At 60.8% G+C, this 24,490-nt stretch overlaps 2 protein-coding genes across 3 annotated transcripts; both read right to left on the bottom strand.

The window, feature by feature from the left end:
• Positions 1-2,356: 2,356 nt before the first annotated feature.
• On the bottom strand, positions 2,357-7,329 carry HEYL (hes related family bHLH transcription factor with YRPW motif like). Its single transcript, XM_042834034.1, has 5 exons — positions 7,221-7,329; positions 5,159-5,225; positions 4,775-4,858; positions 4,318-4,399; positions 2,357-3,000 (listed from the first exon to the last, which is right to left on the bottom strand). The coding sequence occupies exons 1-5, from the start codon at positions 7,298-7,300 to the stop codon at positions 2,357-2,359; spliced, it is 957 nt and encodes a 318-aa protein (XP_042689968.1). The 5' UTR covers positions 7,301-7,329.
• An 8,367-nt stretch (positions 7,330-15,696) lies between these two features.
• Positions 15,697-23,554, bottom strand: NT5C1A (5'-nucleotidase, cytosolic IA). Of its 2 annotated transcripts, none has more exons than XM_042834039.1 (6): positions 23,450-23,554; positions 19,604-19,771; positions 19,207-19,336; positions 18,776-18,898; positions 18,229-18,413; positions 15,697-17,477 (listed from the first exon to the last, which is right to left on the bottom strand). In XM_042834039.1, exons 1-6 carry the CDS (start codon positions 23,552-23,554, stop codon positions 17,112-17,114), a joined length of 1,077 nt encoding a protein of 358 aa, XP_042689973.1. In that variant the 3' UTR covers positions 15,697-17,111. The 2 variants fall into 2 exon arrangements, with proteins under 2 accessions (XP_042689973.1, XP_042689975.1); XM_042834041.1 differs by having other exon boundaries at positions 19,604-19,740; positions 23,450-23,527.
• Positions 23,555-24,490: the final 936 nt, after the last annotated feature.

Raw genomic sequence — 24,490 nt, 5'->3', positions numbered from 1 at the left:
TCTGCCCGCTACTGTGGGGAGAAAACCCCCGAGGCCCGGAGCGATGCCTCCCACCGTTTGATGTGCAGCATTCAGGAAGTGGTTTCTCGCAGTCCCCGCTTTGCTTTACCCTGCAGCCCGCGGGGCTGTCGGTGAACGCCTCCCAAACCCGAGCCGTGCAGGGCTGGGCCCCCCCTGCCACCCCCTCCGCGTCGGGCAGCCCGGGCACCGGGGGTGGCTGTGCTCAATGGCCCCATTATTGCTCTCTCTGCTCCCAGACGGATGCTGCCTTCCTCCTCGCAGCTGCAGTTGCTCCTTTCCAGCAATTCCCAACACAGCACTTAAGGCGAGGATTTATGGGCGTTTTGGAAAGGCATTTTGGAGTGAGAAGGAGTTATGGGAAAGGAAGTTGAATTTTCACCATTCCCCAGCAAATTCTCCCAGCATCTTTCATGGCCGGGATCGCTGACGATCCTCCCCTCTGAACAGAGGCCATTCTCAGCTGCGGTTCTGTGCAGAGCATTTCCCACCGGCGTGGAGCTGAGAGGTGACTCTGGTTCTGCTCACAGAGGGTCAGCAGACAGAGGGCAGCCCTGCAGTCTGGCTGCAGGATTGGCCTCAGTGTGTCCCATTTCTGTGGATGCTGTGAGCTAAATGAAATGAGTTGTTCTCAAGCCATGGATTATTGCCAACCTCAGGGCGAGCGCTACAAGTTCCCTGCTAATTTCAACTCATGCAGTTGTTTGCAAAGTAAAAAGTAATGGGAGAAGCCCTCACAAGCAGCGTTCCTGTTGGGGACGTTCCCTTACACTACACCTCAACAAAGATCCTCTGCTGCAAAGCCGATGGTCGTCCCAGCAGCCAGACAGGCAGAACAGCTGCACATCAACACTGCATTTCACACCAACAGGGGTTGGAAAGATTTTATTTGCCACTTTTGCTGGATGTTACAGCTGTGACTCTAACAGAGAGAGGCCGGGCTGCTTGCTGCAGCTCTGGCACACCGAGGAACAGCCGGGGCCACGGCCTCCTCTGACTTTACTGCGAGGGAAATTGTTCCCGGCTGCTTCTGACACTGAGGAACAGGGGTGAGGAAGAGCAGCAGAGGCATTTCTGTATGTTAAGTGCAGTGGCATTCAGCAGAACAACCAGGAGGACTCACTCTCGAGCAGCAGTGCTGCACATATCATGTGCTCTGCAGGAACGCAGCCCGGCACGCTGCGCCTTCCTCCTGGGGTGGGGGAGAGTCTCTGCCAGGACGGAGCTTCTCCGTCTTTTCCACTGCTGCGCTGACCTCTACACACTTTTCTTTTTGGGCCACAGCTGCTGATCTGGGGAGATCCTTGGGGTGGGTGTGCAGCCGGGGCCAGGTCCATCCCGGCAAACGAAGGCACAGATCCAGGCACAGCCCCACAGAAAGGGCAAGCGCTGGGACACCCAGCCCTGAGCACTGCAGGGATGCGGCTCCAGAGCTTGAGAGCTTCGAGTTTGTGTTCCTCCCTGCCCGGAGGAGAGGGGGTGAGAGGACAGGAGCAAGGGTGATTCTGCAGCACTGGTTATCCAGGGTGCACGGCAGGGCAGGAAAAGCTCTTGGGAATGGGACAAGTGCAGACCCGGTGCCGGCCAAGGGCTGCAGTGCAGCACCCATGGTGTGTGGTCCTGGCCCAGGGGTGAGCAACATGAGACCACGACACGGTGCTGGAGAGAGAAAACAGAGACACTGTGGGAGGAGAAGGGCCAAGAGAAGACTGGGAGGCACTTGGAATGCTGGTCTGACCGCTCTGCACTGCGCACTCGGTGGGGAAAGAGGTGAGACGGCTCCTGCAGGGCAACGGGCAGAGGGAAGGGCTGCTCTTCTCACATCGGTGTCGAAGTCGTCCCCTCCCCGCTGAGTCCCTTTGAAATCCCGTGTCTCACCTCTTCACACCCGGCTGTGGGCTGAGGGCTGCCAGTGGGAGCCCAGCAGTGCTCCGCTGTGAGCAGGATGATTTGGGGCTCAGCGGGGAGAGCGCCGTTCAGTCAGGGCAGCAGAACCAATCCCAAGACCACAGAACTGGGTGCTGCAGCTGGGGGACACGGCCTGAGTGAGTCCATCCAGGAGCTCCGAGTCCCCGAGGAGATAAGGCAGCAAACAGTGTCGGGCTCTGCCGGAGGGCCGGGGTCTGCAGTGCCCCCCATCCCAGAGAACGCGTGGAAGCGGATGGCGCTGACATTTGTGGGCACGGCGAAGGAGAGGATGAGCGATGGTGAGGCGAGGAAGGCAGCGTGAGGAGCGAGGCGAGGGGACAGCAAAGAGAATCTTCCGGATGGGTCCTTGGCTTCCGCAAACAGGAGAGGCGCCCGGTCGGCCGGTCCACGGGCAGCGGGCACCGAGGGCTCAGAAGGCGCCGATCTCCGTGGCCCAGGAGCGGCACAGCCGGGCCGCCCCCACCCTGAGCGCGGGTCCCTGCGCGGCCGCACCCAGCACCGCGGGCGCAGCGTAGGCTGCTGGCAGAGGAACGCCGGCGGGAGAGAAGAGCAGAGCGGAGATGGGGCTGCCCTTGGCCGAGCCCCCCCTCGGCGCTCCCGACGGAGACGGCATCCGGGCTGCGGCCGCCGCGGTCGAAGCCGAGGGGGCACCGCGGGCTCTGCGGGCCGAGGAAGCGATCCTGCCGGGCACGGAGCCGCGGTGTGACGGCAGCACGTCGGCGGGGACGCGGCGCACCGGGGCCGGCCTGGCGGCGAGGCGCGGGTAGGACGCAGTCACAAGGAGAGGAGCGGGAGCGGCGTCCCGGCGCGGCAGCGGCACCGGGCTGTGCAGGAAGGACCACGGCCACGTCGGCACGGGGAGCAGCGAAGCGGCCGCCGGGGAGGGCTCCATCTCGGCCACGTAGTTGTTGAGGTGGGAGAGGAGCCGCAGGCGGATGGGGTCGGCGGTGCTCTGCCCCTCCAGGACGCCCAGGTACCGCACCACCTCGGTGAGGCACTCGCGAAAGCCGATGCTCCTGTAGTCCACGGCCAGAGCACGAGCATCCAGGAACCCTGCAGGGACACGGGGACGGTCAGGAAAGCACGTGAGCCCCACCACCATCTCTGCCGCACCGCTTTGCTGCCGTGTGATGCTCTGCAGCAGACAGCCCAGTCGGGTGACAGCAGCATCGGTTATCTCGGTGGGATACGACTGCCGGGTCGTGAAGCCCTTTACTCTCGTCTGTGGGACGAGCAAGAAGGTTCATTAACTGTGCTCAGGGAGGACGACAGCTTTTCTTTTGGGCTCTTTGAGTTCTGGCTGCTGAGGACGTGCAGATGGCCAGCGTGTGCTGGGAACCTCCCTGTGGCAGCGCCGGGCCGATGCGCATCTCCTCTGTGCACAGCCTGAGTTCCTCTGCCTGAGTCCCGGTGACTTCAGCCCTTCACACTTCCCTCCCTGACCTCCCACTGAGGGAATGGCTGAACCAGGGTCACTGGGCTGGGAAAGCTCCGAGCCACATGAAAACCAACAAGATAAAACATAATGGCTGATTTTTCGGCTTCTGCTCCCTCCTTGTAGCTGGGTGAGACAGTAGGCAACAAAGCAGAGAATGTCACAGAGCAGTGGAGCACTGGACCACTCTGCTTGCCGGGGTCTCTGGGGACAATGCAGCCCTTTGTTGCAGTGCAGTCAAAGTGAATATCTAAACAAATGTTCCAGACCGAGTTACAGCTCTGAAGCAAAGCCTGGATGCCAGCAGTGTCCTCAGAAAGCCAAAAGTGGGTGGTAAGCAAAGCCAGAGGCTTCTTTACTGGAGCTGTGATCCCCATCCTGTTAACTGGAACAGGACCGAGGGTCTGTGCTGAGCTCTCAGTACAAATGAGACCTTTGTTGAATCTCACACAGGGCTCCCCCTCTCCTCTTATAACATCCAAGAGACAAAAAGCAAGAGCAGAAAGGGAAAAAAGCCTTGTTTATTTGCAGAGTCCCCAAGCAGAACTCAGCCTCTACAGGAAATGTATCTCAGGGAGGAGGGAAGGAATTTAATATCATTTTTTTCTGGAAGCAAAGCTCCATTTCTGGGAGTGCAGCTCTGGCAGGGCAGCTTCACCGGGGCGCCCAGTGAAGAGCAGCATCCCTGTGGGTCTGGGATACCAAACCTACCCATGGGATGCTGACCCACACTTTACAGGCAATAAAAACAGGAGAGCAGGAAACAACCCGTTTACCCCTGGGAAAAACATTTCCCTTGGGAAGCGGGCAAGGCAGCATTGGTCCTGGGGCTGGCAGCAAGGCACAACAGGGCCGAGATTTTCCCTGCTGATGGGGAATTTCCTACCCAGGATGCCACCTTCACCTCCCACACGCACTTGCAGAGTGGCTCTTACCTGCTCCTCCAGTGGCATGGAGCATTTTTAGGTGATCCACTGTCATCTGTAGAATTTCAGCCTTCTCCAGCTTGGATGAGCCCTGCGTTAGGAGCAGGAGAAAAAGGAGAAATTTGTCATTTCGTGGCCCAGGGCGTTGTGCCTCTCACAAGCTGAGCTTGGCCTGGTGCCCTCCTCCCCCAGCCCTCCTTCAAACCCATGGCACTCAGACTCCCATCTCTGGGCACTGCCTCGGGTTTTTAATCGAGCAGAAAATGGAGTTCCTTCCCACCATCACCCCATGCAAGCCGAAATTCCCCATTTCTGTGCTTCCTCATAGCTGTGAAATGCAGCCTGGATTGAATTCTTCCTCCCTTCAGCTGCTGAACATTATTACTAAATGCATTCATGCTGTTTTACCGCCCGGTTTCACCCTGCAGTGAGGACTGAGCACAGCCCTGCTGCTCTGGGTCCCCACCTGCTTCTCGAAGGCAGTGGGCACCAGGCGCCGCAGCTCCGACAGGCTGCTGTTGATGCGGTCGCGGCGCCGCTTCTCAATGATCTGCGGGAGGAAAACCAGACTCATTCCTGGCGTCTCACAGATTTAGAGCCCTCACAGCAGGCTGAGAGCAGCGCTGGGCCGCATAAGGAATGCTTTCGGTGAAAAAGCCGAGCAGAGCAGCGCTCCCTAAGAGTGAGGTGTGAAGCCTCCCTCCTCCCCCCAGCCCCAGCCCTGTTTGAAGCCACAGCTCTGCATGAACTCCCTCCTCCCCTTGGCTGGGGGAGGCTCTGGAGGGGGCGGTTTGGGTGACCTCCCTGAGTCCCGTGGCGAGGCCGTCCGCCGGCACAGCACAGAACTCACCCCTCTGCGCTTCTTCCTGGCTTGTATCTGCGACGTCGTGGTGGGAGACACAGACCTGGGAACGTGGCTGGGAAGGAAAAAGAGGGAGAGCTGCTTGCAGCAGCTGGAGGCGAACCTCAGCAGCACATATGTTTTACACACATTTGCCATCTGCAGTTCCTCCTCCCCATCCCAGGATAATGTTTTCTGTGGTTCTCCTCTCAGTGTTACCCACCACACAGAGATCAGGAACCGAGGACAGGAGCACAGTCTGAATCCCGCTGTCCCCATGGGAGCCCTCAGCAGCCCACGGCAAGTTTCTGCACCAGCCACTGCCCGGCACGACTCCTTGCATCTCGGACCGGTGCCTCCACCGGGCTGGAAAAGCAGCTCTGGGGCCGGGGCCTCTCATCCCCATGCACAAACCTTCCGGCCTCACGCCTGAGGCTGTTGTGTCCCTGGGTGGGCGTTGTGCGGGCATAGGTGGCTTTGCAAGAATAAACGCGCTGTCCGCATACAGAAATGTGCCAAAGATGAGCGCCGCTGGGGTGGGGTGGGAACGGGAGCAGGGACGGCACGGAGCTGAGCCGGCAGCGCAGGAATGCAGCCTGCACTCGGCGGCACAGAGCTCTGAATCTCTGCAGAGCTGTCCGAGCGCAGCGCCCTTTGTGCGCTCCAGATGTGGGATCAACAGGACTCTCTCTCTGCTAAACGTTTGACTGGCAGTTGTGAACCACGCGACTGAACTCTGATGGCTCTGAATTCCGCGCTGCCCCTTGATCGATTCCGTAATTTGCAGCACCGATCTTTCCACTGCTTATTCCAGGCAAAAAGCAGAGCAAACCCGAGCGGCACCCCGCACTCTGCCGTGACCCCGAGCTGCGGCACAGCGCGCACAGCGGACGCAGCGCCCGCCCGCAGTGACTCACCCTGCAGTGGGGAACTGGTTCTCCCAAACCACCCCGTGGAGCCACAGCCCGGTCCGGACGCCGACTCCCTCCCTCCCTCCGCCCCACCCAGGAGCGTTTGGTTCTGCCTGACCCCATCGCCTAACGCTGCGCTGCTCCGTGTGTGCGGATGGTTCTCTCTGCTGGGTTTGCGTGACTTGAGCAGCAGTGCAAACCAGCGTCAATACCTCCGTATCGCAGCGCTGCTCTGCTCTCACTTGGGAATACGAACAGGCAGAGATCAAAACTCCATTGTTGTACTCAGTGAAACAAAACAGGACAATCCCTCCGCTTTGTCCTTTGGGGTACTGCGGAGCCGGGAGGAGGTGGGAGGTGTTTCGTGAGCGGCAGAAGGGTGGGCGAAATGCTGATGCGCCGGGAACGGTGTGAGAGTTTGGGGAACACATGCAGGATGCGTTGGCGCGGCTGTGCCCAACTGCCCCAAACTGCATCAGCTTGTGAGAACCTGAGCCTGGCCCCAGGTGGGACAGCTCCTCAAAAAGGGAATTAAATCACCCGGAGCTGCAGAGGAGGGGACGCTTGGCTGCCAAAACGAGTTCAGAAGCAGCTGAATTTCGGATGGGAGCGACTAACAGAGCCCTCCCTTCATCCCCAGTGCCCGGAGCCCACCAGGCCCGCAATCGGTGGGCAGCAGGGGATGCCCTGGGCCAGCAGAGCAGAGCAGGGGAGCATTGCGGAGCCTGGGAGCGCGGTTGCGCCCTGCGAGCACACACGGGTCCTCTCCTCACCGCTCCTCCGGGCAGAGGGAGCCGCAGCTCGGGCTGCAGGAGGGAGGAGGGATGATGGAGCTTGCAAACGGCCATCCTGAACGCGCACGCTGAGAACTGGGCACCCCTCACCGCCCGAGCTGCCTTTCAGAGGAGATCAAAGCCGCAGCTGGTGCATGACAAACGCCTCGGCAGAGGAGAAGCGTTTCTCACGCGAACCCCCTCCTCACCCTGCGCGATCCCGGAGCTGCCGGGTCACCGCTCCGGGGCAGTGAGGAAAGCCGGAGTCCGAACCCCGGGTGCCCTCACCCCACAGCGGAGCTGCTCCCCGCTCCCCCGCACACCCGGACACCGCCGACCCCCACCCGGCGTCGTTTATCCCTCGGGACGACGCGGAGCGCTCCCCACCTGTACTCCTCCTCTTTGCCCACGTCGATGGTGCCGTCCGACTCGGTGTCCGACGAGCTCTCCTCGCACAGACGCTTCATCCTGACCGGGAGCGGCTCCGCCAAGGAGGGCGCGGGGCTGAGGGCTCGGCGGAGCCCCACTCGTGTCCGGAGCCCCACGCGTGTCGGAGCGCGGCGCGGTCCCGCGGCGAGCTGAGCGCGGAGCTCGCCCCGTCTGCTCCCCAGCTCCTCCCCTGGCCCCGCTCTGCCTTTCACACCCCCGGCTGCCGCCTCGCTCTGCTCCCAGCACGTCCCCAGCCTCCCTGGTTAATGGGTTAATGAGACATCTCCCAGGAGTGACGGATTACGCGGCCGCGCCGGCGCTCCCAGGTTCCCAGGCCCCCCCGCCTCCTCCCGCTCGCTGGTCGCAATCCCAAGTCTTCCTGTAAAAGGAACAGTCTGTGTGAACCGTCTCATGTCCCCCTCTGCCCGCCGCCCCCCTGCCCGCGGCCCCCCCTTCCACCCGCCGCACATTGGCCTCAGCCCCAGTTTAAAGGGACCGGTGACCTCACTGGCAACAGAAAACCGTGGGAAAGAGATGGGACTGATAAAGCCCTGAGTTGTTTCAGGGAAAAATCAACATCCAGCCCCACACGCACACACGGCTGCGCGGCGCGGGCGGGTGGGAGAATTGTGAGTCGGATGGAAGCGGCTCCTCCGGGGTGGGAGGGCGATGCCCAAAGGGGCGGCAGTGACGGTGCGCGGGAACATCTCCCTGCAGGGGTGTCCACCCCGCTCAGAGCATCTCCATGTGCCCACTCGTGGCGCTGCCAGGGTATCCAGGCCGACCCCTGCCCAGCACTGGGTTTTATGGCACGGGGGCGAACTGCTGCCGCCCTCCTCATCCCACAGCTCTCGAAACTTTGACCTGCAGTCCACAGAGCGCCTCTCTTTCCCTAAGCTTGCACGGAGGAGACAGGAGTCTGTTTGGCAGAGCCCTGCGCAGCTGAAATCCCCAAAGGCAACGAAATCGTGGGCATGTGGGAGAGAGAGGGGCGGAGGGAGGGAACCGGAGCAGAGGTTCTCAGTACAAAAATAATGCCTTTTATTTTGAAAAAAAAAAAAAAAAAAGAGAAAGAAAAAAATAATCGGCGCTGAGATCTGGCAACACGTGGCTTTCCCAAAGTTTTCCGCGGAGGCGGCGATCCCAGCGCCCGCCCCCCCCCCGTGCCCACGTTGGCCCTACATCTGCCGCAGCCGTGGCAGCCCCACACCGTGCCGGCCCTCCTGAGCAGCCGCTGCCCTCGGCCCCGCGGCACAGCACAGCCCCGCAGCGCTTTGTTCAGCCCCAACCGTGGCGTCCTCCACCCAAAGCCAAGCGGAGCAAAGCAGCCGTTCTGTTGGAGGAGTCCCCTGAAGGAGTGGCTGCGAAAGTTGTTAGCTTATATTTCAAGGTTCAAAGGGAAATGGAACCAGAAGAATTGAAGCTGTGTCACTTTGGTGATGCTGAGACCCACTCCTCCTCTCCCCTTTGCAGAGTGATTTCGGTTACAAAGACATTCATCTCCAAAGTGAATTTCCCATAAACATGTGTTTTTGAGAGATTAATGCTCTTTCCACCGATGAAACTATGTAAATGGGATCCAGAGATCAGTTATTTTGGGCCATTGCTCACATCACACCGAGCCTGAACCAAGCCGAGCCTGGGCCTGCCACGGGAACACTTTTCTTCTCCGTTAGAAAGGAATTCTCAGTCCAGACTCTGTCTTTTCTGGGCCTTTATCTGGGTTCAATTGAAGTGTAATTGGCAACACGTTTTTCTAGGCTCACACTTCATTACGAACAGAGCAGGGACCTCGAGATCCACTTCTGCCGTAATCAGATCCGCGTTGCAGCCCGCGCTGCTGGAGCGCTGCTCAGAGCCGCCCGGGGTCGGCGAGACGGAGCAGCTCCGCGCGATGGCCGGGCAGGGCTGAGCTCGGCAGCCCCGCAGCGCCGATCCCCGCCCGGCGAGGTGGGAGCATCCCGGGGACGGGTGTCACGAGGACGGGGCTGAGCCATCCATCACAGCCAGCACTAATTGGCTGCCCTGCTCTGGGGCCAGGGAACAAGGGAGCTGTGAAGATTGATGGCCCTTCCCTGCAGCGGAGCAAACTCTCGGGGCTGAGGGTGAATCGGCGCCAGGGACCCCTTGCTGCCCCGTTCATCCGTGCCGGCAGCGCAGGGCCGCAGCTCAGAGCTCTGACCACCCCTGTGTGGGGACCTCTTCCTCCCCTCCCTCCTCCTCAGCTTTGGGAAACGTCCCCGGAGAGCGGCCAGCTGTGAAAAGCTGCAGCAGCTGGAATGAGGGAGGAGGAGGGCAAGGCGGCTGCAGAGCAGAGGACGTATCTGTTACCTCCCGGTGAACTGACACCTCCGCGGCAACCCCGTGCATGCCTGGAATGCCCCGTCCGCACGTCTTCAGTCAGCATCACCTCCTAACCTCAATCCCACCGCTGCTGCCAGACCCACAGCTGCGGCAGCAGAGGATGCCGGGCGGGACGCAGACACAGCGCCCTGCTGTGCGGCTGAGCAGAGGGACTCAACGCGCGGCGCTCGGGGCGGTGGTGCGGCCGGGAGCTGTAGGTACGGCCGGGAGCTGTAGGTACGGCCGCGGCTCCGCCTCGCTGTCAGATGTGGAGCGCTGCCAACGCGGTTTATTTTGCTGTGGCCCCGCTCCAAACCAGAGGCACCGCATTGTTCGCTCCCCCCCCACTTCCCCAGCCCACGCAGTTCAGAGCCGGCCCAGCCGACTGCTGGGGGCAGTCCAGGGGAGGGAAAAACAACATTTTCCCACAAACCCGCGGCCTCACCCTTCCCCGGGCAGGGACGGGGCAGATCCCGGCTCTGCTCGGGGCTGGCGGAGGCTCCGTGCTGCCCTCGCTGCGCTCACACCTATCGCCCCGCGGCCAGGAATGCCGCCCGGCCCGGAGCCCCCGTGGGACGGGCTTCAGAGCTGCGCCCATCGGCACCCCGGGGTGCTGCTGCAACCCACAGGACGGGACACCATTCCTGCTCCAGAGCAGCAGCGCATCCCAGTGCGAGAGCATCAGACGCTGTTGGCATTTAGTTCTCGTTGCCCTTCATGCACATCCGTTTCCCCTCCCCCTCCCCAGCAACGGGCGCTCGCTTTGCAGACCAGCAGCAATGGGCAGCAGTTAATTAATATTGCAGCAATCCCGCTGACAGTGAGGCTGCCGGCCCACCCCAAACCCAGCGGGTTCTGCACCGTATCCTCCTCTGACTCTCCCCTTTTTGACGCCGTGCCGATCCCGGCCCCATCGCCGGGCGCTGGAGGGAGGCGGGCGGCCTTAGGGCTGCACAGAGCAAAAGCAACACCGGGAGTCGGGTGGGAAAACAGCCCAGGGCTGCGGGGAACGCAACGCCTTTGTAACTGCGCGGGGAGTCCGTCCCTCACGCAGCCCCGAGCCCTTCCAAACCCCCCCCCCTCCTTCCACGGCGATGCTAACGCACTTCTCACGAGCGCTGAGAGCTCTAGGGCCGGCAGGCGGCCTCGCCGTCGTTGGCTGCGTGTGCAGCGATCCTGCGAGCAGACGAGAGCAAACAGCAGCGCGCCGCGGGGCCGCTCCGCCCGGAGCCTTTCTTCTCCGACCACTTCAAACTTTCATTTCTTCTGAAGCCACAACAAGGCACACTTTGTAAAGCAAATGAGTAAACAGCAACTTTCGGCTTAAAAGGAAAACAAGAGGGAGGGACTGTTTTTAATTACTGGGATTTTAAGAAGGGCTTTATTCGGTTAATTGCTTTCTGCTGTAAAACGTTCCTCCGCGCGCAGCCCCGCCGCATCGCTGCCTGTCGGATGGCACCGCAGGCGGAGCGGCCGCGGGCGGTGCTTCCATGAGCGCTCCAACACCCCCGGAGCCCCCCGGCACAGACACGGCCCGAATCTCGGGGCTTTGGGGCAAGTCCGCCAGAAGGACGGAGGAAGGGATGCTCACGGCAGTCGGGCGCGTTCCCGGCTCGGCGCTGCCGCCCGTGGCTGCGGGCTGTTCCCCTCCCCGCGGTGCAGCGCTCGGTTCGGTGCCGCCCTACGGCGGAACGATGGCGATGCCAGGCGCGGCCACGCGGCGCGGCACCGCGAAGCGCTCCCAGCGCGTCCCCGCTGATCGCAGCCGGCCGGGAAGGAAAACAGCCCGAATCCCCGCAGGGACAGCGGGATTAAGAAGTAGCAGAAATGCACGAATGGGACCCTTAGCGGAACAGCACCGGTGCGGAGCTGTGCGGTTGTCGCAGATGGCGCAGGGAAGGGACAGGCGAGGAGGCGGCGCGAGCGCCTTCTGCAATCGGCTCAGCATCAGGAGGGGGGAGAAAGAGAAGGAAATGGAGCAGGAACAGCCCCGGGCTCTGCACGCCCTGCGTGCCCCACAGCCCTGCGGGGAGTCCTGGGGGCACCGGGAGGTGCTGGGGGAGCTCAGCGCCGGGAGGAGGAAGGCAGGCGGCTGCCACGTGCCAGCCTGGAAAACAGCACGGGGGGGTGGGCGCGGGTGGGCGCGGCAGGGCTGGGGCTGCGGCCGGTACCGGGGGGAGCAGCCCCTGCGTCTACACGGCTCCGCTCCGAGCGGGCAGTCGCCTTCCGGAGGCGAACGCGGTGACCCGGAGCAGAGCAGAGCGCTGCGCCCGGCCTCACCTGCTGGCGGTGGGCAGCGCTCTGTGCCCGTGGCAGCGGGAGCTGCCTGCACTCCTCTCCGGGGGTCTCTCCTGCCAGCAGCCTGCAGCTGGTGATGAATGCTCACTTTCTCTAATTGAATAGCAGGAAGTTAAATCTTGTTCCTTCGCTTTTCAGGCTGTCAGCTGGAACAATCACCCACCTGTGACGCCACCCCAGGGATATAAATAAGGAACAGCGCACAATGCTGCCCGAGGAACGGACGGCGTTCCCAGATTTCCCGATACCGCGTGCTTCATTGTGTGCCCGCACGGGAGAGGGGCTCGGTGCAGGCGCTGTGGGAGTGGGAGCGAGCGTGCAGAAGGCGCAGCCGTGTGGGCACGGGCTGTGCGAGTGCCTACAGTAACGCCAGGACTCCCCGCTGTGCTAAAACCCTTCGCTGCAGCCACGGGCGCTCCCGCCCCGCGTGCTGTGCTCCACAGCTGCCCTGCAACCCAGCACCGCGTTCGTGCAGGTGTGAGGGTGACTGCGCGCTGCCGGCTGCCCCTTCGGCTCCTTCCCATCGCCGCCACCCAGCGCGCTCCCCGCCTCCTCCTCCCCCGTTCTCACCCCATCCGTTCACAGCCCCGCGCTCCGCCGGGACGCTCCGCTCACAGCTGGGCCGCCCGACAGCTCTGTGCAGCTGCAGCCCTGCAGGAGGGGGGCAGCGGGGACAAGCACACAAACACACAGGCGAGCCCTCATTGTTACTGTGAAAGGAAATTATTAATTTGCTGGGAATAAAGTCGGCAGCGAGTCAAAACCCAAAACCCATCCTCCCTCACGCCCTCCCCAGGAGCAGCCACCACCATCCGTCCCCCGGCACGAAGCCCCACTTTGCTCCACACAACAGCCCCTGCTCCCCCCGGCCCTGCAGCCGCTCTGACGCTGATCTCGGCCCCGCAGTGGGGATGCAGCCCCACAGCCCTTTGTCAGCCCCACGGTAAAAGTGCAGAGGCCACATCCCTGTTTGCTTTCCCCCTGCCCCATAGCGGAGGCGGCCACGGGCTCCCTCTCCAACGGCAGCCTGAATGAAGCCAGATCCCCAACACATTCCTGTGGGTTTGGTTTTTTTTTTATTTTCCTTCCCTTTTTCTCTCCATCCCCCATCCCTCTGCCTCGCTTGGCACGAGCTGAAGGCCTCGGAGGAAGCTGGGCTTGGCAGGAGCAGGGGAGGAGGAGTGGGGAGATGAAAGGCCGCTCTACAGCATTCCCTTCCAGTTCCCACACTCTCCCGGCGCAGCGCTGCTAATGTTTCCCAGCCGCACCTGGAGGAGCTGTGGAAGTGGGGCCCTGTGCACACACAGCGAGCAGAAACCCCACAGCCTCACAGCTCACATGGCCTCAGCCCCACGATGCCACCGTGCCCCTCTGTACAGCACCAGAGCAGCACTGCATTGGAGACAGCGGTGATGCAGCTGCCATGCCCCAAATGGCGGTGCCCCAATGGCTGTGCTGTCCCCATCCCCGTGGCACCCGTGTCCGTGTGCCATCGCTGCATTCCACACTCGATGATCCCCACAGCCGCCCCTGCCCTGGCCATCAGGCAGCATTCCTTCCTGAGCTCTCAGCCCTGGGAGGAATGCTGTGGGAATGCACCCCTCAGAGCCCCCCCAGCTGCACAGTGCAGCCCCTGCACCTCTCACGGATCCTGCACTGCACCCGGGGCTGCCCACAATGGTCCATCCATTATCTGCTCTCTGCACAGATATGTGGGTTCTGCTGCTGTAAGGCTGGGCTGGGTTGGATCCAGTCCATCCGTGCGGGCACTGCTGCACGTGGTTTGCTTTATCCGGAGGAGAAGCCCTGCTCAGTGCTGACCCAGTCACAGCATGAAGGCAGAGCTTAAAAATCGCCTGCAGAGCCTGTGCTGGGCTCTGCATCCCCTTCTGTCACCAAGAGAAAACCATGCAAAAACCTGCCCTAAAGGAAGGGATGAGCAGCGAGCACAGAGCACAGCCCACGAGTAGCACTGCTGGGCGCTGAGCACACGGAGACGCATTTGCAAACCACACTGCCAGCTGTGTGCCAAGCCTGGTGTGGGGACAGGAGGCGACAGCAACATCAGCCAACACAGCTATAAATAACAGCGTGGAAGGAACATGACGGTCGCGCCGTCCAAACCCTGGCACGGCCCCGCAGCGCTGGTAGCGGTGCCCTTTTCTTACTCTCCTGCCACCAGGTCCCCTCTTCTGTCCTCCCAGCTCCGGGTGTTGCTGTCACCATGTCACCCCTAGCTGACATTTCACCCTCCTGCAGGCCGGCCTGCTGTTCTGCACTGCAGAAGGGACACAGCACTGTGGGGATGAGGCACAGGCCCCCAGCACAGCCTGGGACTCTCACTGCCAGCACTGCAGGGACAGCCCCACGTCTGCGTGGCCTCTGCACCGCAGGGCACTGTGCCCCCCCTCCCTTAGGGCCCACAGGGTCTGAGTTTGCCCCTGAGCTGTCAGCAGAAGCAGCTTCACGGCTGGGTTACCTCCCATACGTCCGCGCTGGCACAGTGGAGAGGCAGCTGAATGCTCCCCAGCTCTGGCTCCTCTTTCTCCTCCTCCATGTCCTTTATTCTAAAGTGCACTCGTTGCAAAGCCCTCAGTGCCCGATGCAGGGAAAATCTCAGCAAACAGGCAACAGAGAAACCCGTGCTGGCAGCCCACCAGTGAGAGGACATCCCGACCTCACCGCAGCACACTTCCCCTTCCCTCCCTCCGTGCTAAGCAGGAGCCTTCGCACGGCTGTCAGAGCCGCCTGTTGGCTCCTGCATGCACAGCCGGAGCTCTCAGGGCTGAGCGGTGCAACGAGGGACTTCAAATCCTCCGTGCGAATTGGGAATGGGCGCAGAGAAAACATCCCGGCAAATAGTGCTGCTCAGGAACGCTGCTGAGCGCCGTGCAGAGATGCTGCCCTGGGGCCTGGGGACATTTCTTGGCTATATTTGGTGACGGATGGAGGATCTGTTGCCTCCCCTCGACCCATCTGTTCCCATATCGCTGGGGAGGAGCTAAAGGCAGAACTGCAGTGTCGCTGTCCGGGTAAACCCGGTACTTCAGCAGCAATAAATCTCCTCCGAAAAGCTTCTGCCGCCTCCCACCTGCTGGCTGGGAAAAGATCATGCCGACGAAATCTGCTGCCAAATCGTATTTTTAACCTTGACTTCACGAGGAGCACAGGGCTGCTCACGGAGCGGAGGGAGGGATCACATCTCCCACCATGGAATCCAACCAGCACTCTCCAGCTCCTGGGGAGCTGCTTTGGTTACATCTTCTGACGTTCCCAAACACCCTCTTCCTCCTCATCACCCCCATCCCTCCTCCAGAACACCCGGGAGGCCCCTGGCCTCTTGCTGCCCACACCAGAATGGCCACGGGGAGAAGGACAACAAAGTCCGGCTGCGACCAACACCATTTATTACAGAACGCCACCCAAAGGGGTTTTGCTGCCGCGGCAGCTCACTCACAAGGAAAACCACGGGAGAACAGCAAAGCAAAACCGATGGGAGATGCAGCAGCGAAGTCCACTTGTTGGCCAACGCAGCACGAAGGCCACGGCGGCGCCCACTGGGGCTGCAGACACAAACTGTGCTGGGGTCTCTCCCCACACCTGGCCGGGCGCACGCCCCACCGGCGCCCTTAGCAGCCGCGCAGTTGCCCACGGCCCGTCCTGCTGCATCCCACCCCAGGCAGCCCGTCTTCGCCCCACCTTCCTCCCTCACTCTCGGGCAATACCATTCCCCCACCCCCTTCCATGCTGCAGCTGGGCTTCCAGGATGGGATGCTCAGGAAACACCTGGGAAATGTTCACTGAAGATAAGAAGGGCTGGGAGACGCGGCTCAGAGCCCAACATCCGCGGTTCACATGAAGATGGGATTTTTGGATGGACACGAATACTAATAGAGTTCTTTCTAGTTTTTTTTGTTGGGATTGCAGGCCTTGGTCACCCAGGTGCCACAGATAACAATCTGTCAAAACGAACGCGTTCAGGGAGGAGGAAAAAGTGCAATTAGCTTTGCACTGCCAAAGCAGGATTCAGTGCAACAGAAGTCTGCAGAGCCGCTGAGGGCGCTGTCAGCCCACGGGGGATCGGTCGAAAGGGCCACAGCCACCCCCACGCCAGCTGGAGCCGTCCTGCAAAGCGGAACAGGCACATACAGGGAGAGCTCGTCCCAGGGAGGTGCTGGGAAGCTGGAAGTCACTGCAAAGAACTCATGCTGAGTGCCCTCCGTGCCCCGTGGTGCGTGCTCTGATTTCAGAACAAGCAAACAGAAGGGAGAGAAGCATGCAAAAGTAATGTTCGCATTTGCCCATCCCCAGAAGGGGGATCTCCCTGGGGACGTCGGTGCGACGCTCACAGCCCGCTGAGCTGCTCACCCACTGATTCCCCTTCCTGCCCCCCGATCGCAGAGGCAGCTCTTTCTCCCAGGATCTATTTTGGGAGCAGCAGAGCTTTAAGAAGCTGAGAAGAAAAAGATTATCCACCCCTATGGGCTCAGCTCAGAGAGGGGAAAAAATCCTTTAATTAAGTCCCCGAGGCTGAAATTCTCTGCAGATTTGAATAAATGGACTTTGAATGATGTTCCTAATATCTTAGGGCTGCTTTTGGTTTAATTTAAGCCCCAGGGATGTGTCTGCAGACCCAGGAAGGCACACACCAGAGCTGGCCTTTGGCTGCCTTACTGTGGGTGCAACTGTGGAATCCAAATTTTGAGCCAATGGCCCAAAACTCCAAAAGCAGAAAATGGGATTCCCATATATTTTTCTTCATGTAAGCATTTGTTTGTATATTTCCAAATATGAAACAGGAGCGGAGGTGGGGTCACCAACCCTGGAGGTGTTGAAGGAAAGCTGCACTTGGCAGTGTGGCTCAGTGGGCAGCAGCGGTGGACAGACTGGAGGATCTCAGAGGTCTTCTCCAACCCTGAAGATTCCATGTTTCCATGACAGGAAGGGGCTTTGCTTTAGCATTTTGTCGAAAGCTGCAGGAGGGGCTTTCTGTGCTCGCCCCTCTCCAGTCCAACTGCTCAGCCTCAACATTCGCTCGTCGAACCGAAGGCTCTGGGAATCCTGACTTTTGAACAGCTGATGGGTGACAGCAACCCAGTGGGGAGGTGGTGCCGTGAGGAAGGGGACAACATCACGACACCGCAAAACACTGAGGAGACAGGAAGCCTTCGGCATCCTCCTCCTCCTCTCACAGCTCCATGCCGTGCCCTATTTGCTGTTCTGGGGCTGCTTCTCCTGCAGCGGCCGCTTGTGCTTCTGTGCGACGCCGTAGGGGACGTGGGCAGCGATGGCGCCCATCTCCTTGGCTCCCTCCACATGGAACATCTGATCGTCGAAGAAGATGTGGGGACGGATCTTCTTCAGCAGGGGGCCTTTGGGGGCGCCAGCCAGGAACAGCGCTTCGTCCGTCTCCAGACCCCAACTGCGCAGAGTCTTTAGGGCCCGGGCGCCCGAGCTGGCAGCGCTGCGGGCTGTGACCAGGTAGGTGCGAATGGGGCACTCCATCCTCAGCCCTTTGGAGTAGAACTTCTTCTGCAGCTTTCCCAGGGCCTCCAGGAAGCCTTTCAGGGGTCCCTGTTGGAGCAAAGGGAAGCTGTCACTTGGAGACCTCCGTGCTGAGCTCTGCTCCCCGTTCCACCAGGACTGGATGCACCTCTTAGGATCACAGCATCAGTAAGGTTGCAGAAGACCTCAGAGATCACCGAGTCCAACCCCCCCCCCCCCATGCCCACTGACCGTGTCCCTTCCATCTCCACGTTTTTTGGGCACCTCCATGGGCACTGACTGCACCACCTCCCTGGCGGCCGTGCCAACGCACCTCCACTCTTTCTGAGAAGAAATTTAAATTTTCCTAATATCCAATCTGAACCTCCCCTGGTGCAACTTGAGGCCATTACTTCTTGTCTTCCCTGGGAGCAAAACCACAACCTCCTGTCAAGGGAGTTGCAGGGAGCAGTGAGGTCTCCCCCGTGCTTCTCTTCCGCAGGCATTGCTCCACACCTGTGGTGCTCAGGGGGGTTGTTGTGACCCAAGTGCAGGACCTGGCACTCGCTCTTGCTAGAGCTCACACAGTTGGGCTCAGCTCATCGATGCTTATCCAGATCCCCCCGTAGGTCCTTTCTGCCCTCAGGCAGATCAACACTTCCTCCCTGCTGGATGTAATCTGCAAGCTTACAGAGGGTGCACTCCATCCCCTGTCAGGAAAGATATCACACAGGACCAGCCCCAGTACTGATTCCCTTCTCCCTACCAGTCTGTTCCCAGTTGTCCCAGTTCCCCACACTCCGTGCCCCAGAGGCTGCCCCACACCACCCCACCCCACTACCTGTGCCAGAGGATTGTTCTCGTGAGCCTTTTCGTGCTCGAAGAACATGTCCAGGCCGTGAGCCTTCACGATCTGCTCCGACTCATCTGAGAAGAGCACAGCATCGCCATCGAACGCCACACGCAGCTGCTTCTCTGACACCTCCAGGTCTCTGCTGGGGCTGAAGATGGTGGCTGCGGCGATCCCTGGGGACATAAAGCACGAGGCGAGGGATGGCAGTTACCCAAGGACCTGAAGAAGATGTGGGCAAACAACAAGGAAACGCACACACCAACAGAGCCTGCGGCTTGGCCCCAAGACATCTTACAGCCATAACAAGTCCTTAGATAACAAACCTAACTTTGCATGCAAGAAATAAAGGGGGAAAACAGTGCCTTTGCCTTGGAAGAGATGCGGGGCTCATGGAAAGCCTTATTCCCATGGAAACTTGAGGCTCTCTGGGGCATGAAGGACGTCCCATCCTGATGGGGGAAAGGCAGGCCCCACCTGCCCACTGACACCACAGGCTCTGATCCCCCTGAGCTCCCAGGCCAGACCCCGGACTCACCCTCTTCAATGGCCCCACTCACTTTCTCGGCATCGGAGGAGAGGTAGAGGTTGGTGTGGTAAGCCTTGAGGTAACCGATGGGGCTGTTCCCCCCCGTCATGCAGAATCTCTCAATGAATAGATCTGTGGGCAGGGACACAACGGGATGAGCTCCCAGGAGCTCCAAGAACCGCAGCACAGGTTTTGGTACCACAACCCAACGGCTCTGCCGGCAGCCGGGCCGTCGTGCCAGTGGCCGCTCAGAGCCCAGCGACTGGCGGCACAGCGGCGGGCAGACGGCTGGACCAGGCGACCTCAGCAGTCTCCTCCAACCTTCATGGTTCTACCATAAGGGGAGCGACGGCCCGGCACACGGCTTGGTGCAGGAGGCAGCAGGGAGCACCGCCTCACAGTAACTCCCTGCCCGCGTGCCGGCGTTGTGCTGAGCTCACCGTAGTGGTTGATGCTGTTGATCAGGCGAACCCCAACCTGGGCATGGTTGTTGGTCATCAGGACAACGTCAAAGAGCTCCTCGCTGTCAGGATAGAGCTCCCGAAGCTGCGCGTTCACCGCTTCCAGCGCCTGCAGCACCCGGGGACAGGGAGGTCGGTGAGCCCAGGCACGGCCCCAGAGGGGCACAGCGCCCCACTCGACATCACATCCCCCACAGCTGGGGCCACGAGTCATGCTGGGAAAAGGCTGGCTTGGAGAAAATCACCCAGCCACCTTCCTGCTGTCTAACACAACAGGTTTGAAGCTTCCCTTAGGAAACAATGCACTTGCTCAGTTACACACACCCTCGGTGACCCCTCTCCCCAAAACAGGTTTGGCTCCATGGGCAGCGCTCACCTTGACGAAGGGGAAGGCGGCGCCGGGGAGGAAGGGCTCGTTCTCATGGTCCAGCTGGTATTTCACGTAGGCCTCCACCCCCTGCTCATTGTAAATCTTCTGCTCCTCCTCCATGCGGAAAAGAGCCCGTGAGGACACTGCGATGGTGATGGCATTCTCAGGCTTTGGCTGCATGAGAAGGGTGACAGTGGGGAGGGGCCATCCGTCAGCCCCCACCACGATGCTCAGCCCCTCTGGGCAGGGCTGCATGAAGTGGGGAGCTGCCACCAGACCCTCCCCTGCTCCAGCACCTTGCCCAGACCCCCAAAGGACAATCAGGCTCCCACAACACCTCCAGACCCACAGCACTGCCCTGGAGGAGCAGCTCACCCCGGCTCAGAACAGACTTGTGCAGCTTTTTCCCCCTCACCAGGAAAAGCCACACGCTGCTGCTCAGCCAGATCCACGCTCCCTTGATGCTGTCCAGATGTGATGAGCAGCCCATGCCAGCTCAGCTCATAGAAACACTTGACATAGTTACTGTGGGTGGGAACGTGGCAAACAGGTGGTGCAGGCAGTGATTTATGAGTCATTATTATTGATGTTCGTAATCCACCAAAGTCAATAAGGGGCCTTCGGTGGGGCTTGGCAGCGACAGAGGGGCGTCCAGCAAAGCCAACCTCACCCTGACCCCCACCCCAGTCCTTCCTCTCCATTCATCTCCACCGCTTGCAAACAAGGAAACAAATTCGATGCTGGCAGTCAATGAGGAGCTTTGCAAAAGCAGCAGCCCGGCAAGGATGAGCTGCCCCCATCCTCACCGTGGGCCTTTTTTCCCCACTCATGCCCTGGGGGTTGTTCTGCCCCATCTGGCTCTGCCAGTCCTGCCCAGCTCAGGGCGCACCCAGCACTGAGTCACCCACAGCCCCATGCCATTCCCAGCACCCGGTGCCCCCGAGGCCAACAGCAGCCTCATCAGTACCCAAAATCCCCAGCAAGGAGATTAAGCAGTGGGCGATTAGGACTGGATACAGATGAGCTGAGATTGAGAGCATCACCGTGACCAGAGGGACCCAAACACACAGCATCGCATCCCACCCAGGTCCCCCCTCAGGTGCAGCTGCCTGCTAGGTGTTAGCTATTAACTCATCTCCATGCTCTAACTCATTAATTAATAACTCCGGTGTCACGGGCCATTTATTATGTGAAAATATTAATAACTGCTAAAGGTCTCGAGGGCATCCAGCCGTGCAGCACACACCTCGCAGCGCGGGCACCTTGCAAACATCAGCGGGCTGCTCCAGGTCCCTTCACTGCCATTTAGAGCCTTCGGGAGGTTAATTTAAGAGGCAATAAACACAGCAATAAAAATAACCATAAGCTCCAGCTCTGCCCTGGCGTGGGCTGCTGGAGCCCCGCGGGTGCGAAGCGCAGACCTGCCGGATCCTGCTTGCTCCGCTGCAGGGCTCGGTGCCGTCGGAGCAGGCGACGCCGCGCAGCGCTGGCGCAGCCCGCAGCAGAGCTGTGCAGGACCTGCGCCCACAGCCCAGCGCTTGGAAAAGTCTCAGGCGGCTCCTGAGCTCCAAATCCCATCTCTGACACGAGTGACTTTCCCAGCACATGCTGGCCCCATACGGAGCAAAACCCACTGCAGCCTCACACCCCTCTTTCAGTCTAAAGGTGGATTCTGGCAGTGGCTCCAAATATCACATTTCCCTCCACAGACCCAACAGCTGGCAGGCCTTCAAATCACCCTCCTAATCGCACGTAAATCCCAAGCAGCCCCCCCAGCGTTAGAGATATGGAAATCCCATGAAAGCTGAGGGTACCACTCATGATGGCACTCAGCACCCACATCCCACTGCCACCCCCGAGGGACCCCTCTGTGCTCCCCAACGCGGGGATTCTGCATCACCCAGGACTGGATCTGCCAGACTCACCTTCCTCCTAAAACACAGAGAAATTATGACAGCTCCAGATGAAGGACAAGACTGAGTCCTCATGGCCAAATTTTAAATTTGGAGGTGAGTTTTGTTATGAAATTTGGACAGAGAAATGGGAGAGGTGGGACTCACGCCATGGTCAAGCGCAGATCCCCTGAAACTGAAGCTGAAACATCCCAAAAATCCCTGCAGCCACAGAAACCCAGAACAGGAGGCCATGTGGTCAGTGGGACAAGGCACGCGAGCGCAGGACCCACAGACATGGAGGCAGCAGCTCCCAGCAATGTGGGAGCCTCTCAGCCCTGCGCCGTGACTCTGGAGAGGCCAGGGACATTTTCCACATTGCTGAAGAGTGACAAACCTGATCGCTGACCTCCCCCAGCTGGCAGGAGCACGGCTGCAGCACAGGAAGAGCAGAGATCCTGCACACGGATCCCCACGGGCTTTGGGACACCGCATTCACCCGCTCCCCAGTCAGGAAGGCACCCCCCAGAAACGCTCTCCAAAAAACCACGCTGCCTCCTGCCACCCTACAGCCCTGCTGCAGGAAGCAGAGGTACCAGAAGGTCCGGTATCTGCTGACAGGACGGACGCATAGACAGGACAGACAGACCCAGCACATGCAATGGGCCACGGCCAGCTCCATTTCCCTCGTGCACGGGAGGCTGCCAGCCCCCTGATTGGGTTCAGATTAAAGCTCACGGCAGCGGCCGAGATGCTTCTGAGTTTTCAAAACACATTATTTATAATCCAGAAAAGCGCCCTGCAGCCGCTCGTCATGAGGTGGGACGGCAGCCTGGCTGCGGGCTGAGGGTGCGGGGCTGGGTGGGCACCGCAGGCATCGCTCTGCATGGAGGGGTGGCACAGCCTGAGCTCCGGGCACCCACATCACTCCCATCACACCCCGCCACGGATCCAGCACAAGGCAAACCTCTGCACTGTGCCGTGCCTCAGTTTCCCATCCATAAAGCTGAGAGTGCCGCAAGGAGAGGAAGAGGAGGAGCTTGGGCAAACACCTGCGGGAGGCAGAAAGCTCGGCATGAAAGACGGACGGCTGTATCCTGCTGCCAGTTTCCCATCGCAGGTGGAAGGCAGCAGCAGTGCCGTTCCCCAGTGGGTACAGGACCAGGGGCTCCCCAGCACGATGCCCCCACCTGGGGTCTGCAGAGCCCAGCCTTCCTCATCGAGGGTCACACATGGAGACCCAGTGTGACCGGCACCACGTGCCCCCATGCTTCCCATCTCACTAACCTCGCACTGGGTGCTCACAGGCAGTAAGGCCAGAACCATCTGCAGCCCCTGGCCGGGCTGCCAGCACTGTGCAGCTATTCTGAGACACGGATGAGCTCCCATTTTTAAACCCAGCAGAGCTCAGCCCTGGTTAGATAACACAGGCTCTGCTCAAATCTCTCAGAGCCCAGTGGGGTGGCTGTGCCCCACGGAATCCCCAAACCCATGTAGGGGCCGTGGCTCCAGGCTGCCCCTAGCTCTGCCACGGCCACGTTGAGCTCCCGGCTGACGGCTCAGCGCCAGGCAGCAGCAGCTCATGGGGCACGAGTAGCTCTGCAAGGACATCTCAGCCCGGGAGGGACCTGGGGATATCTCCGGTTCTGGAGAGACCCAGGTGGTGTCACGGAGGATGAAGGGGAACCCAGAGCTGCCCCAAGGACCTGACAGGAGATGCTGGGTCAAACGAAAACTGCAGAGACCCAGACAGACCCAGAGCACCTGGAGGAATCGCACACCCAGATGGAACCACGGGAAACCGGGAGACAAAGCACCCGGGGGGAGCTGGAGGAGACCCAAAAGGAACGCAGAGGACCGGGAGGAGATGCGCGCCCGAGGGAGAAGATGAGGAGCGCAGGGGGGAGCGGAGCACCCGGAGATGGAGCAGCCGGGACGCAGCGCCCGTCGCAGCTCTCACCGATTTTGGTTTCTTCTTGGGTGTGAGGTTATCGTAGAACGCCTTCGCCTCATCCCAGGGCCGCCCGGCCGCTCCCGGTGCCCCGGCGGTGCCCGGCGGCTCCATGGCACAGCGCTCCGTGCGCACCGGGAGCTCCCGGCGGCGGAACGCCTTTATACGGCATCCCATGAAGCTCCGGGGTTTCATCCCACCGGGCCGCGGCTTAACCTCTTCGGGACCGAGCCCGCTCCGCCACGCCGCCCCCAACCCCACATTAACGGCTTCGGGGGAACGGAGCGCTCCAGGGCTGACTCAGTCCCAGGACAGCCGAATTCGGGGTTGTGGGAGAAGAGCTGCTGCACAGAGATGCGCCCCAGCCGAGGATTCCTCCGCGCCGTGCGCAGATCCGAGCGGTCGCGGTGTTGCGGGACTGGGGTGGCGGGGGGTCTGCGGGGCGACCACCGCCCCCGCGCGGAGCACAGCCCTCTCCCTGCCCAGGAGAGCAGCTCAGGTGCCCCCTTCCCTGCATGGCGGTTCAGCCCGGGATGCCCAGGTCTCAGCCAGCCGCTCGCACCCCAAGCCCTTCGGGACGCCCTTCTGGCAGCTGAACGCCACCGCAGCCCCATCGCAGCCTCCTTTTCCCCAGGGCCTTCGCAGCTCTCTGCGGCAAATCCCCGAGCTTCCTCCGCGGAGGCCCCGAGGGGAGCAAGAATTTCCCATTCCCGGGGTCACCCTCTCATCGCCCTGAGCCACTGCTCTTTACACGGCAGCCCTGGCACAGACCCATATGTCCCCATAGCGCACGTGACCCGCACCGTCCCTCCTCCCCGGCACGCTGAGCTGCACACTCCGGGATGGGCGCAGAGCTGCCCCTCAGCAGCTCCCGGGAGCACGAGTGCTGCTTTGGCACCGTCCCATCCTCCTTCTCAGGACTGGGAGATGTGGGAGCACTGTGGGATGGAAAGAGAGCCACGTTCCTGCCCGCAGGCTGAGCCAGAGCTGCTGCTAAATCCGGAGAAGCACTTAAAGTTGGTGAGAGCTCCTTAGCAACAGGCACCGTCT

This window comes from Centrocercus urophasianus, unplaced genomic scaffold, assembly GCF_019232065.1.
Source record: "Centrocercus urophasianus isolate 14NV4802_14NV808 unplaced genomic scaffold, USGS_Curo_1.0 seq_43, whole genome shotgun sequence".
In the NCBI taxonomy this organism is placed as follows: domain Eukaryota; kingdom Metazoa; phylum Chordata; class Aves; order Galliformes; family Phasianidae; genus Centrocercus; species Centrocercus urophasianus.
Note: the sequence above shows the minus strand (reverse complement) of the source record. Positions and strands in the feature narration are given on the sequence as shown.